We start from the raw sequence: 14,228 nt of genomic DNA, 5'->3' as shown, positions 1-14,228 counted from the left end.
TGTCACACGCACACTATATGAACATGGCGCCACACGCACACTATAGGAAGTAATCACATGGGATGCGCACCACGTGACAGATGCCGTCCCATGTGAATAAAACCACATGGCCGCACATCACTGAAACTCCGTCCACCGAGCAGCAGCAGCAGCCGCTGCTCGGGCAGGTGGGCGGGCATACTGCCCCGCTGGATCGGCCCAACTAGCCATCGGCTCTTCTGGAGAGACGAGTCACATCCTTCTCAGGGATGTTTATATCTAATTTTCCATATTTATGTTTACAGTTATTTTTTTTTAATTTTGGAAATTTACTGTACCAGTTAGTATGAACCTCGTCCACATTAAATTCTAAGTAAGTCATCTATCTATGTTAAGTATAATCAGGACAACAGGAGCCGCACCGGAACTACACATTCTATCCTGTGAGACCTACTATAAATGTGGTTATTTTCCTTTATCCCTTTCCCTGTTTTCCCCGTTTCCCTAATGATTGTTCTGTCCTGTTACCTGGATCATGTGAGAATCTTTAATCCAACCTGAACCACAACATAATAATCTCAGTCTATGTACAGATGTCACTGCTTGAATGTATTTTTTCACAATCTTTATTCCCCAATCTCCCCTTGTTTTACTTTATGAACACGTTTAATTAAGTTCAATTAAAATGATTTGAAAAAACATTTGAATATTTTTTATGGGCCACATAAATTATTTCTGGAGTGTATTACTACTAGAGATGCTCACTGACCCCCGTGTTTTGGTTTTGGATATGGATCTGGATTACCGTCGTGTTTTGGTTTTGGTTTTGCCAAACCACCCTTGCGTGTTTTGGTTTTGTTTTGCAATTTTGTTTAAAAATCAATGTTTTTGGGCATAAAATAACCAAATTTAGTGCTCCACCTGTTTTTTGGATAAATAAGGTAATTGTAAAGCTATATAATTATGAAAAAAAACAGTTTAATTCCTGGTAGGCCGTCATTAATTTTACACACAAACCAGATTGTCTTCCTCTCCTTCTATGCCTATTGGCAATGTGTCAGAATTACTCTGTGGAATTGATGATACCTGCCAGCAGTTGGCGCTACTGAGTACTAAGGCGCGGAGTCTAACACGCCCCTGGTTTTCACCAGGAACCCCCGCAAGGAGGTATGGACTTCGCTGCAAGGGAGGCGCAGGTCGCGGCCCTCAGTATCAGTCAGCTGGCGAGGTAACAATTGAGGCAGCGGTGACAGCCCACCAGGATGCAGGATGGAAGAGTAGTCAACAAGCCGGGTCACAACCAGAGGAACGGATATAGCCAAATCAGAAGCAGGAGAATGGTCAGGAAGCCGGGTCAATACCAATTATCAGTCTAAGCCAGAATCAGGAACCGAAGGAGAAGTCAGGAACAAGCCGGGTCAGAATCCAAATAACAGCAACACAGGAACAAACGCTGGAGCAAGGCTGAAGACCTAATACTCTGGCACTAGACATGTGTCAGAGGCTGCCTTATATACCCTAAGGTGCCTCCTGATAGGGTTAGGGAGATTTTGGCGGTAACACATGCTGGCTGCAGACAGGTGAGCAGAGATAGCGTCCTGCTGCTAGGCAACAGGACGTGGTTGCTTGGAAGGTGCAGGCGTTTGTCTCCTGCCCCAAGTGTCAGTGCGGATACGGCGCCTGACACAATGCAGCCATCGTCTTTGGGTGTATATTACACCCTACACTTATAGTTAAACATCTAAAGAAATGGACAAAGGCAGTTTGGTTTCTGTCTCTCTAGGCCCCCCTCCACTTGTAGAAAGTACTAAAAAATTCAGCCATTATAGACTGTACAATATAAATTAAAATGGACAAAGGCAGTTTCGTTTCAATTTCTATAGCCCCCCCCCCCCACCCTCCACTTGTAGTTAAATAGAAAAAAAGGAGCCTGCATAGACTGAACAATATAAAAAATAAATGGACCAAGGTAGTTTGGTGGCTGTCTATGCCCCTCCCCCCCCTCCCCACCCTCCACTTGTAGTTGAATAGAAAAAAAGCAGCCTGCATAGACTGTAGAACTAGAATATAAAAAGAAATGGACAAAGGCAGTTTGGTATCTGTCTGCATCAGACCCCCTCTCCACTAGGAGTAAAATAGAAAACTATTCAGCCATTATAGAGTCTAGAATAGAAATAGAAATTGACAAAGGCAATTTGGTATCTGTCTGCATCATAATCATCAACATCATCATTAGCGCCCTCGTCGCCTACACAAATCTCCCCCTCATCCTCTTCTATTTCCAAAGTGGCATCCTCACTTGGTGTATCACCGGCTACACTCGGGCTGCTCAGGCACACATCAGCAGAACTGCTGAAAGGAACCTTCTTTATGGGTACATTATCAGAATGCTCACGATTAGACATACCACTGTTGGATGGACTCTCCCCAGGGATTGGTGTCATTTCTGATTCAGAGCATACATTATCCTCTAATGCCTTACTGTTTTCTTGCAGCTCGCCTTTCACGTGTAACAGTAGTTGTGCACCACTTTTAGACTCCAAATTACTTGGTCTTGCTTGGTCACGAGTGACCTTACAAGAAGGCTCAGTAACATTTTTTGATCTGCCACTAATAGAGAAAGGCGAAGGCCTCATTCTTTCTTTGCCCCTGCGTGTGTAGAATGGCATGTTGACAATTTTTTTTTTTATCGACAGTTAACTTTTCCTCACTTACACTTCTTTTTCACTTCAACACTGTAATTTTTTTTTTGGTGTGTGTGTTTTTTTCCTTCATCTAAAAAGACTATGTACTTTTACATCGGCTTTACCAGATGACGTACTGGGAACACTACCATCAGGACTGGTGATTGCTGATTCCAAAGCACTTGTAGTGCAAAATTTTTTAGAAATACTGCTGACAAATATGACTTTTAACAGCCAGAAAAATTAGTGTTTCACACTGGGAAAAGCACTTGTAGTGCAAAATATTATATTAGATAGATACTGCTGACAAATGTGACTTTTTTTTGACAGACAGAAAAATTATTGTTTCACACTGGGGAATCTGGGACACCCCAAAGCACTTGTAGTACAAAATATTGTATTAGATAGATACTGCTGACAAATATGACTTTTTTTTTGACAGCCATAAAAATTAGTGTAAAACACTGGGGAATATGGGACACCCCAAAGCACTTGTAGTGCAAAAAATAGAAAAATAAGCCTGCTCTATCCTCCTCTCTTCCTGCTCTAACAATTGCTAATAGAATTTGAATTAATAATAGAATTTTAATAGATTAGAAATGAAAGAATAATGTGTACAATTATTGCTCTGTCCCTGCTCTAATACAGCCTGTGACCTAACCCCAGGCCCGGCGCTCCCATTAGGCAAGGTTAGGCACTTGCCTAGGGCGCCGGGCTCTGGAGGGCGCCACAGAACTGGAAATTAATTTTAAAACTGTGCGGCGACCGCTGACCATACCTGTCACGGCCGCCGCACAGCATTCAGATGCATGGGGAGGGAGGGGAGGAAGAGGCTATTGCTCACCACCGCCGCCTCTCTGCTCCGTCTCCTCCCCTCCACTTACTAGTGTCAGTGAGTGGAGGGGAGGAGACGAAGCAGAGAGGCGGCGGTGGTGAGACAAGGTAAGAAACGACAGGGTGAGGGGGGAGAAGGGAGGAGGGTGCCGATTTTTGCGGGGGGGGGGGGGGGAGAGGGCGCCGATTTTGCCTAGGGCGCCATGGACCCTAATACCGGCCCTGCCTAACCCTGCTCTCTCCCTCTGTCAAATGGCGATGGATTGCTGTGGAGGCCGGTATTTATGCTTTTCAAATCTCGCGAGAACCAAGCTCAGAAATACGAATACGTCACAATGACGTTTTGCCTTGATTTCGATACCGAACGGGCAGGATAGGCGAAGTCCGGGTGGGTTCGGATCTCGGGGAACCGAGCCCGCCCATCTCTACTTACTACATTCATATGTAAAAAGGCAAGAACTACAATTTTGTAAATCTACTGTACTTTGATTATTCAACAATTATACATTATTAATGCATTTAATACTGTATATTTAACAAATAGTTCTTCTAATCCTAAATTAGAATTAGTGTGTCTGAATTAGCGTGTCTGTTCATGTTGTGGTACTACAAGTCCCAGCATGCTGAGACTTTTCTTTATTTAACAAATATATGACACATTCAATAATATGAGGCAGCGTAGCCGATAAATGCTATATATTTATAATGTAAAACAGCAGATTCTAAGGGGGGTATTCAATTGACGGCGTGATCGCCGAAAGTCCCGCGCTCGAAAAATATTACCATTAATACGGTAATCTGCGCGTAAAAACCGTTAATATGGTAATTTACTTGCTGGATTTCAGCTCGCAGCTCAGGGAGTAATTACCGTATTAACGGTAATATTTTTCGAGCACTGGTTTTTCGGCGCTCGCGCCGTCAATTGAATATGCTCCTAAGGGGCAGATTCAGTTGTGATAATATCCACGCAAGGAGTCTCCGGAACGGCCGCAAGACACCTTGCGCTGATTTTTTTTACAGAAATCTCACTCATTTTTTCTTGCACCCCATAGAGTTCCAAGCAAAAATGTGCGTTAATATTTACCGTAGTAATGGTAAAAAACGTGCAGCTGCTGTGCTCTGTGGAACATCATGGTCAATTGAATTCTCCCCCTAAGAATGGGAGATAGTTGGACATATTACGTAATATCGGCACCAAGCAATTTAATACTGTTTATTATGGGATCAGGAAATAAACAAATAAACTGTTATTGATTCCTTCATCAATATTTTTTAATCACAAAATAATAACAACCTCAATAACTGTTTTTTGTAAAGTTAGTTTTGTGTAATTCCTGAAAAATTTGTATTTTTTATTTTAATAAATGGCTTATTTACTGTTTAAAAATAAACCATTGTTTCTGCATGATGTCCCTTTATGTATTAGCTGTGTCCCTTAGTATAACTGAGCCTACAGATATCATTTGAGTGACAAGCTCAGCCTCGCCCTGTGTGGGGAATGTGAAACACACCCACTGGTGTCTGAGTGTCAGAGACTTTCACTTTCATTTCTCTCTTCTGCTGTCAGCGATGGCGTCTGCTGATCTGAGACAGGAGCTGGACTGTTCCATCTGCCTGAACATTTATACAGATCCTGTAACACTGAGATGTGGACACAACTTCTGCCGGGTCTGTATTGATCGTGTGCTGGATACACAGGAGGGGTCTGGAGTTTACACCTGTCCTGAATGCAGAGCAGAGTGTCAGGAGCGTCCTGCACTGCAGAGGAACATAACTCTGTGTAACATAGTGGGGAGTTTCCTGTCTACTCGGCCAGATCAGGAGGAGACTGGGATCTTCTGCACTTACTGTGTGGACTCTCCTGTACCTGCTGCTAAATCCTGTCTGTTGTGTGAGGCTTCTCTGTGTGATAATCACCTGAGAGTACACAGCAAGTCAGCAGAACACGTCTTATCTGATCCCACCACTTCCCTGGGGAACAGGAAATGCTCCGTCCATAAGGAGCTTTTCAAATATTACTGCACTGAGGATGCTGCCTGTATCTGTGTGTCCTGCTGTCTGATCGGGGAACACAGAGGACATCAGATGGAGTCACTGGATGAGGCCTCTGAGAAGAAGAAGGAGAAACTGAGAAACGTTCTGCAGAAACTGACCACAAAGAGAGAGGAGACTGAGAAAAGAGTCCAGAGACTGCAGGAGCGCAGGAGAGAAGATCAGGAAAAAGCAGCTGGTGTAACAGAGAGAGTCACTGCCCTGTTTACAGACATCAGGAGACAGCTGGAAGACCTAGAGAACAGAGTCCTGAATGAGATCTCCAGGCAAGAAGAGAGCGTTTCACTCTCAGTCTCTGATCTGATCCAGCAGCTGGAAATAAAGAAGGACGAGCTGTCCAGGAAGATGCATCACATTGAGGAGCTGTGTAACATGTCTGATCCAGTGACTGTCTTACAGGAACCAGACACAGGTGACTTGTGTGATACTGAGGACAGAGAGAGACATGATGACCGGGTCCATGGTGTAGATTTGGATATGGGTCTCATCTCAGGGAAATTACACACATTATCTGATATAATAAGAGGTATAAATATAGGGATCTATGTGCAGGAAGCTACAGACATATTACTGGATGTAAACACAGCTGGTAATTATATACATATATCAGGTGACAGGAAAACTGCATCCAGGTCAGATATAAACCGGAAACGTCCAGTAACACCAGAGAGATTTCAGTGTAATCAGGTAATAAGCACCAGGAGATTTTCCTCAGGGCGACATTACTGGGAAGTGGAGATCAGTAACTCAGTGAGCTGGAGGGTAGGGATGTGTTATCCCAGTATAGACAGGAGAGGAGCTCAGTCAGGCATTGGAGATAATAACAAGTCCTGGTGTATAAGGTGGTATAATAATCAGTACTCAGTGATACATGACAATAAAATGATCCGGTTACCTGACAATATTCCCTGTGATAGAGTGAGGATATATCTGGATTATGAGGCTGGACAGCTGTCCTTTTATTCTCTGTGTGACCCGATCAGACACTTACACACCGTCACTGCCACCTTCACTGAGCCCCTTCATGCTGCATTATGTGTAGGGGGAGGTTGTATAACGATATCTGGGGGAGTCAGGAGCTGAGGGAAATGATCATAAGAAATCTGCCCAGAGACTGGTGACATCTTAGGGAGGGGAATCTGATTGGTGTATTATTATCCATTAGAAAGAAGCAGTGGGTGGAGCTACAGCTGATCCCTTCCTCCTGTGTAACCAGGTGACCAGTGTGTCTGGATTTGTTCCCCTGTTGGTGTGTTAGAAACTTTCATTATAAATATATATTTCTGTGGGACTTCTTATTTTTTATTTACTAGTAAATGTGATTGGCTGCAATAACTATCTGTCAGCCAGTGTATACCCTTTTGCTGTAGTCTCTTATTGGCTGTGATGTATGCAGGGGGTGGATAGGGTGTTGCCTCTATAGCTCCGCCCTCTTGAAATTACAGTTTAAGACTTTTTCTTACATAGTACAATACGGATAGGACTACAACTCCCAGCATGCATCACTGCTAATCTTTAGTAACTTGATATTTGTCCAACTCAATAAGCATTGTTATTATTATTATTATAATTATACACTTGCCTGTTATACAGTCCTCTCTCTTTATACCGCACCCTGTATAACGCCACTGTCACTTACCAGATATTATCTCAGCGTAAGAAAGCTTTAAAAGGTAATAACCTACCTCCCAATATTGAGATATGCAGAATCGGGGAAAATAAGCCCCGCCCTGATGTGTCCAATCCCCACCCAGATCCTCTCCTAAATAACATCTTTTGTTTGAAACTCCACCCCTTTCATGTAAGACCCGCCTCTTCTGAGGTCTGGACAGTTGGGAAGTATGTATTAAGAAGTTAACCCGTGCATGACACTCATGCATTCTAGTCAAATCAAGATACTTAAGGTCTTAAAAAGGTTCTTGTCATGCATTTGGGCCTAGCCCAGGCCTCCTCAGGGGAAGAGCGTTACTTCCCGACGCAAGCGCCCTTTTTAATGTGTGTTCATGAGGTAAAATTACCTCACGAAAATGAGTTTGACCCCTCAACTCGTAAATTTAGCCTTTACTACCCCTCCCACGGGGGGGAAGGGGGGATGATGGAAGTTAACTGACTTGACTATTCTAATTTTTTTGTCAAATAATGTCAGTATACCAAATTTCAGGTCAATTGGATGAGCCCTTTCTGAGAAAATAGTTTTTTTCCACACACACACACACACACACACACACTAACGCACGCCTCTACTCATGTGTGTTCATGAGGTAAAATTACCTCACGAAAATGAGTTTGAGCCCTACCAAATTTCAGCCCTTTTTGAAATTTTTTCCCCACACACACTAAGAATTTAGTAGGTCAGTGTATAACTCTGCCCAGCAGGTGGCGCTGCAACTTGTTGTTTTTTTTTTCACACACACACAGACGCCACTAAGCATTTATATATTAGATAACATTGTAAGTATCTCTCACTATCAGTGTTTCATCTGTGTTTTATACTGACATCATAAAGTGGGAGCATTGTACATATATAAATAAGGGGATATTATGTACATTGTGCTGGATGGAGTCAGCATACACATGATTATTGCAGGTAAACTTTACATTAATAATTAATTAATATGTACACAGACTGAAAGCACCGTAGTGCAGAGTGTTATAGGGAGAATGACGCGGCTGAGTGTGGACCCCGCATTCTCGTTCCCCCGCTGTATAGATGGTTTATGATGGTAGAAACACTTTACTAGAAAATGTATGTAACCAGCAATTACTTGCAAGTAACACAATGTTTTATATACAGGTAATGATCCAAAGGGTCTGAGCTTTTTTTATTGAAAGCAAAATTTTGTTTTGTTTTAAAGTGAAATGATCTTTTCAAGGGCACACATGGATGATGATGTTACTCTTTTTTTTTTTTTTAGCCCCTAAAGTATGTAAATGTATCAATAAATAAGCAGAAGATTATTAGTTCCCCTTTATTCTATCTGAGGCATTCCTAGCTGTGCGGTTGGAGAACAATGTATGAATATTATTTATAACTGTACCCTGGATTATTATTAGGGTATTGTGTTCCTCCCGATGTATACTTGGTAAGCGCCCTGTTCCACTACTCTCCCCAATTATAGCTGGAGAATCTTATACATGGAGAACAAGGGTATAGGGTGACTGGGAGCTGGTATATCTGAGTGTGAGTTAGGGTGAATAGAAGGAAGCCCCCAGGCCAAATGTACATATATTAACATGATCCTGACACACCGATATTACCAGGAATATTATTTGTACATAAATTTTGTGATCTCTACATTCCAAAAGATAGATGTATGACAACACTACAGTCTACCACGTTTCCAGTAGGTAGATAATAATAATATGTATTCCGTCAGTCCAATTTGTGCTATGTGCGGATCTTATATTTGGCGTTATAGTTAGCGTTCTTATTACAACTAGCACAGGAACTAGGTTCAAAATAGGAATTCCCGGCTCTGTCAGTGAGGAGCGCGCAGAGAGGAGCCAGAACACCGAAGACAAGAAAGAAGAGGAAGAAAGAGGACAGAAGAAACAAAAGTCATTAAAAGGTAAGCAAAGAACGGAGGGGGCACAGTGTAATGAAGGATGCACAGTGACCCAGCCCACTATGGGCCCAGTCTGCCCCTGAGGAGAGGTGGGGGACACAGGATGGGTAGCCTTGAATCATTTAATATGTTTTATATTATACTATATAGTGTTAAAATGCATTTAAAATTAATTTCACTCTATCAAAATCCCTAAACGCCGGCCGTTCATTTCATTTGAAAGTTCCATACCAGCACTTTAAAATTTTCACTTCGACCACTGGTACGAACGATATGGGTAGCCCAACAAGGCATACCACATAAATTGAGTGTACCCTGAGTTTATTGAGGCCAAAAAGGCATTAAATGATGGCTAAATATACTTAAAAGTTATATAAATATTTATTTTAAAAAAAGGACATCTGTATTTGCAAAGTCATCTTTTACTTTTGGAAAGAATGCAGTTTAGCAAACATATAATTTCCCCAGTGTACATTTCTGTGTATTACAAAATACTGTATATGAACAACAATGGACAGAGTGGTTAGGAAGTAATGATGGTTCTGTACATCTGTGGCCCCCTGAGAGACGATGTCAGGATAGTGGTATAGAGAGTGGGAAGAGGCAGCGTAAGATACACTGAGCAGCGTAACATAGTGATCTGACAATAACACAGGACAGATCCCTGACACAGCAGGAGAAACAATATCACCCCCAACATACTGGATATACAGCCCCCTCATCGTCCCAGAATCCTCCACTTCTGATCACCGCCAACTACATTGGTCAGTATAATGTCCGGGGGTGGTGGTACCTCTTAAACTTTTATAAAGTCATAGCACCACCATAGTGTTTCCCGCTCTGTAACTCATGGCAGAGATAACAGGTCACAATCGTATTAATACAATCTGTCCTTGGTGCAGAGGTAGAAAAGGTGAGTTGCTCTGCTGGGGGGGTGACAACATTTTAATATGAAATTACGACCATGTCAAGTCCAAGTGTATTTCACAGAGTGATTTATTAGTCCTGGAGGGAAGGAGACACTTTGGGGGGTCGAGTCATTAGTATATTGCCCACCTAAGCAGCCTGATGACTCAGTTTGAAGTGTAAAGTCCCTGGAAAAGTTTGGACCTGACAGTGTAATTTTTTCTGATATTGATGAAATGCCCAGTTCCTCATGATCTTTTCTGATTTATTATGTACTGACAGTAGCGTAGTACTAATGTGTTTTACTATAAGCGTACTGAATGCTCAGTATCTTTTTGGATATTTTTTGCATGGACAACTGCGCACTTCCACCCCCCTTGTGTTTGTTAACATTACATACAACAGAAGAGGCGGCAGGATTGTGAGCGCAACCAATATATTAAGTTATCCTTTAAAGTAAATCATATAAGGAATTAAACCAGATGTTTAATGTTTAGAATTGTATCACTTTTCCCATCTTTTCTTGCCCAACAAATCAATGTTTCAGACACAGCCGGTGCCAGGAGAACATGGGGTCTGTCCAGCCCCTCACAGAGATCTTATTGTACAGAAATGTCCTGGATGTCAGTAACTGTCTGAGTGACTGGCACTTTATAGGGTAGAAAAAAAAATACCTTATAATGGCGCTGTGAAAACACCCAATATTATCAGTGAATAAGAGGTAATGCTCCTCCTAACAACACCACATACAGGGAACAAAAACCGCCAAATACACAGCGGTATTAGGGAGTCAAATAAATATGGTGCATAAAGTCTATATCCTGAATCACTGCACTTACATATAAACCAATTGATTCAAAAAGTCATAATTTAATATTAAAACACAGCCTATTAGGACTGCAGGATCAAATGTAAATATCAATCACCCAAGAGACAGTCCGGGGTCTATACCAGGCATAACATGTAAAATCATTGGAATATTCTCCAATGGACTCCGGTGTTATATTAAATAGTCCCAAATAGTTCTCAAAATTGAAAATTAATATAGTATACTCCTATGTATGGTGTAAAACTGCGCTGCTGGGGGCGTGGTCTGAGCGCACATGGCGCGAGACGTGATTGGTCTACTCTGCGTTTTCTCCTATAATCACCCTGATTAAGCTGTTTTTTTCTGAAGCAAATCCATTATGCCCCACCCCTTGGAGGCGTGGTCATGTGACCAGTGTCCAATCACATCAGGTTTCTCCTCAGCAGGGACAATGGAGGATGCAGCCTCAGTCACTGAGTCACTGCTGTTCTCTCCTATGTCCCGCTCTAGTGAGCTTATAACAGATAACAGACAGAGGACGTGGTGTATGTAGTTCCTATCACTGTGTGTATTCGGCGGAGGGATACACCGGATCTTATTTTGTGCTGTATATAATGGTGTATGAATCTATCTTCTGTGTAATGTGTTTCCTGCAGTTCTACAGTAAAGAAGCAATAACCACTGTGTCATGGTCACTTTATTTACATATAAATCACAGATATAACACAGGACACGTCCTATTAGACCTTCATCTTCATCATCTTCAGGGGATGTAACCAAAAAGAAAAAGATTTCCTGTCAGAAATGTCTCTGTCGGTGATACCCCCATCTCCCCCTATACAGACGCTGACAGACACCTCAGTATATATGGGAGAGGAGAAAGAGGGAGAATAGAAAGGATAATCCCATTTAATCCGAGGTTTTACTAACACATGGCTGAATACCTGAATAAATCAGCCCAATGGTTTTAGTAACTGTAATATATAGCGGCCATTTTGAATTAGGGATGTGCACCGGCGACTTTTGGTGTCTCGTGTTTTGTGTTTTGGATCCGGATTTTCTTGATGTTTTAGGTTCGGATTTGTTTCGCAAAACACCTGCCGAAAGGTTTTGGTTCGGATTTAAGGTTTTGGATTCGGATTTTTTTTGAAAAAAGCAAAAAAAGTTCAAAAATCAAGTTTTTGGGCTTATTTTCACTCCTACGCTATTATTAACCTCAATAACATTCAATAACAATCATTTCCACTAATTTACAGTGTATTCTGAACACCTCACAATATTGTTATCAGTCCAAAACGTTGCAACGAGGTATCTTTTTGGACTGCGTAGTGGAGTGGTCCCCACAATATAATAAGAAAACCATCAACTGGTCTTAATCGCACCAAAAAATGTACCTGGACTGCGTAGAGGAGTGGTCACCACAATATAATAAGAAAACCATCAACTGGTCTGAATCGCACCAAAAAATGTACCTGGACTGCGTAGAGGAGTGGTCACCACAATATAATTTAAAAACCCTGAACTTGTATGAATCGCACCAAAAAATGTACCTGGACTGCGTAGAGGAGTGGTCACCACAATATAATTTAAAAACCCTGAACTTGTATGAATCGCACCAAAATATGTACCTGGACTGCGTAGAGGAGTGGTCACCACAATATAATAAGAAAACCATCAAGTGGTCTGAATCGCACCAAAAAATGTACCTGGACTGCGTAGAGGAGTGGTCACCACAATATAATTAAAAAACCCTCCACGGGTTTGAATTCCAAAACAAAAAGTTTCTGGACTGCGTAGTGGGGTGGCCCCGGTACACAATTTGATACCGGGGCCACAATATAATAAATACACCCTCAACTGGTCAGAATTCCACCAAACAAGTATCTGGACTGCGTAGTGGAGTGGCCCCGGTACTAAATTTGGTACCGGGGCCACAATATAATAAATACACCCTCAACTGGTCAGAATTCCACCAAACAAGTATCTGGACTGCGTAGTGGAGTGGCCCCGGTACTAAATTTGGTACCGGGGCCACAATACCTCCTCCAACTTCCAAGTGTAGTGTTTATAACATATTAACACTACACTAATTCTAGCACGTCAATACCTCTTGTTTTAAATAATGACAGGGCATTTAACTTTTGATTTAATTTTTTGAATTTGTTGACTTTTTCTTTTACTTTTTGAACATGGCAAACGACTGTTGAATGGTCACATAATGCCAAAAAAAGAGTTGCAAGATGGAATTGTCCTTGGGCCCTCCCACCCACCTTTATGTTGTTGAAATAGGACATGCACACTTTAACAAACCAATCATTTCAGCGACAGGGCCTACAAAACAACTGTGGCTGAAATGATTGGTTTGTTTGGGCCTCCACACCAAAAAAACAATTCATCTCTCCCTGTACAAACTAAACAGGCTCTACTGAGGAAAGATGTCGTCCTCATCCTCAACCTCTGAATCCTCTCCCCCTACAGTGTGTACTTCCTCCTCCTCACACATTATCAATTCGTCCCCGCTGGACTCCACAACCACAGGTCCCTCTGTACTATCTGGATGGCAGTGCTGTACTTCGTTGAGGAATTGATTATTCATTTTTATAAACATCATTTTTTCAACGTTGTGAGGAAGCAACCTCCTTCTCCGCTCACTGACCAGGTTCCCCACTGCACTAAAAACTCTTTCCGAGTACACACTGGAGGGGGGACAACTCAGGTAAAATAGAGCCAGTTTGTACAGGGGCTTCCAAACTGCCTTTTTTTCCTGCCAGTAACAATATGGACTGTCTGACATGTCTACTTGGATGGTGTCAGCAAAGTAATCCTCCACCATTTTTTCAATTGTGACCGCATCCAATGCAGCGACAGTAGACATGTCTGCAATGGTTGGCAGGTCCTTCAGTCCAGACCAGATGTTGTCAGCATCCCCGCCAGCGCCTCTTTTAGGAAAACTGAGCTTTTTCCTCGCAGCCATAGATGTGGAAGAAAATGAGGGTGGAGCTGTTGGCATGTCACGGTCCTCTTCAGAGGACAATATCCTGACCAGCAGGTCTTTGCACCGCTGTAGACTTGTGTCCGCCGGAAACAGAGACACAACATACACTTTAAACCGAGGATCGAGCACGGTGGCCAGAATGTATTCCTCTGACTTTAAAAGAATGACCACCCTCGGATCCTGGCAAAGCGTACGAAGGGCTACATCCACAAGAGCTACATGCAGGGCCGGACTGGGACTAAAAATCAGCCCTGGCATTTCAAGCATACAGGCCCACCTCTGTTGATCAGCAGGACAAAACTGTGTGCCGCTGCTGCGCAGCGGCGCTGCCAGGGGCGTGCCCACATTATGTTGGGGGCGTGGTCAACATGGGGCATTGATACATACATTATAAGAAAATATTA

At 42.4% G+C, this 14,228-nt stretch overlaps 2 protein-coding genes across 2 annotated transcripts in view; both read left to right on the top strand.

Annotated features, from left to right (window-relative positions):
• The window catches only part of LOC142150880 (uncharacterized), a 147,232-nt gene extending 140,392 nt beyond the window's left edge, over positions 1-6,840 (top strand). The window contains exon 4 of the mRNA XM_075206053.1: positions 6,622-6,840. Within this exon, the coding sequence (XP_075062154.1) occupies positions 6,622-6,678 (57 nt within the window). The 3' untranslated portion in view covers positions 6,679-6,840. The remainder of the gene's footprint in view (positions 1-6,621) is intronic.
• Positions 5,067-6,650, top strand: LOC142153179 (E3 ubiquitin/ISG15 ligase TRIM25-like). The gene is given in 2 exon segments (XM_075210514.1): positions 5,067-6,525; positions 6,528-6,650. Coding segments are annotated over 2 exon segments (1,497 nt in total). The 3' UTR covers positions 6,566-6,650.
• Positions 6,841-14,228: the final 7,388 nt, after the last annotated feature.

Source organism: Mixophyes fleayi, chromosome 4 (genome assembly GCF_038048845.1).
Source record: "Mixophyes fleayi isolate aMixFle1 chromosome 4, aMixFle1.hap1, whole genome shotgun sequence".
Classification (NCBI taxonomy): Eukaryota; Metazoa; Chordata; class Amphibia; order Anura; family Limnodynastidae; genus Mixophyes; species Mixophyes fleayi.
The sequence above is the reverse complement of the archived record's forward strand: the minus strand, read 5'-3'. Positions and strand labels throughout refer to the sequence as shown.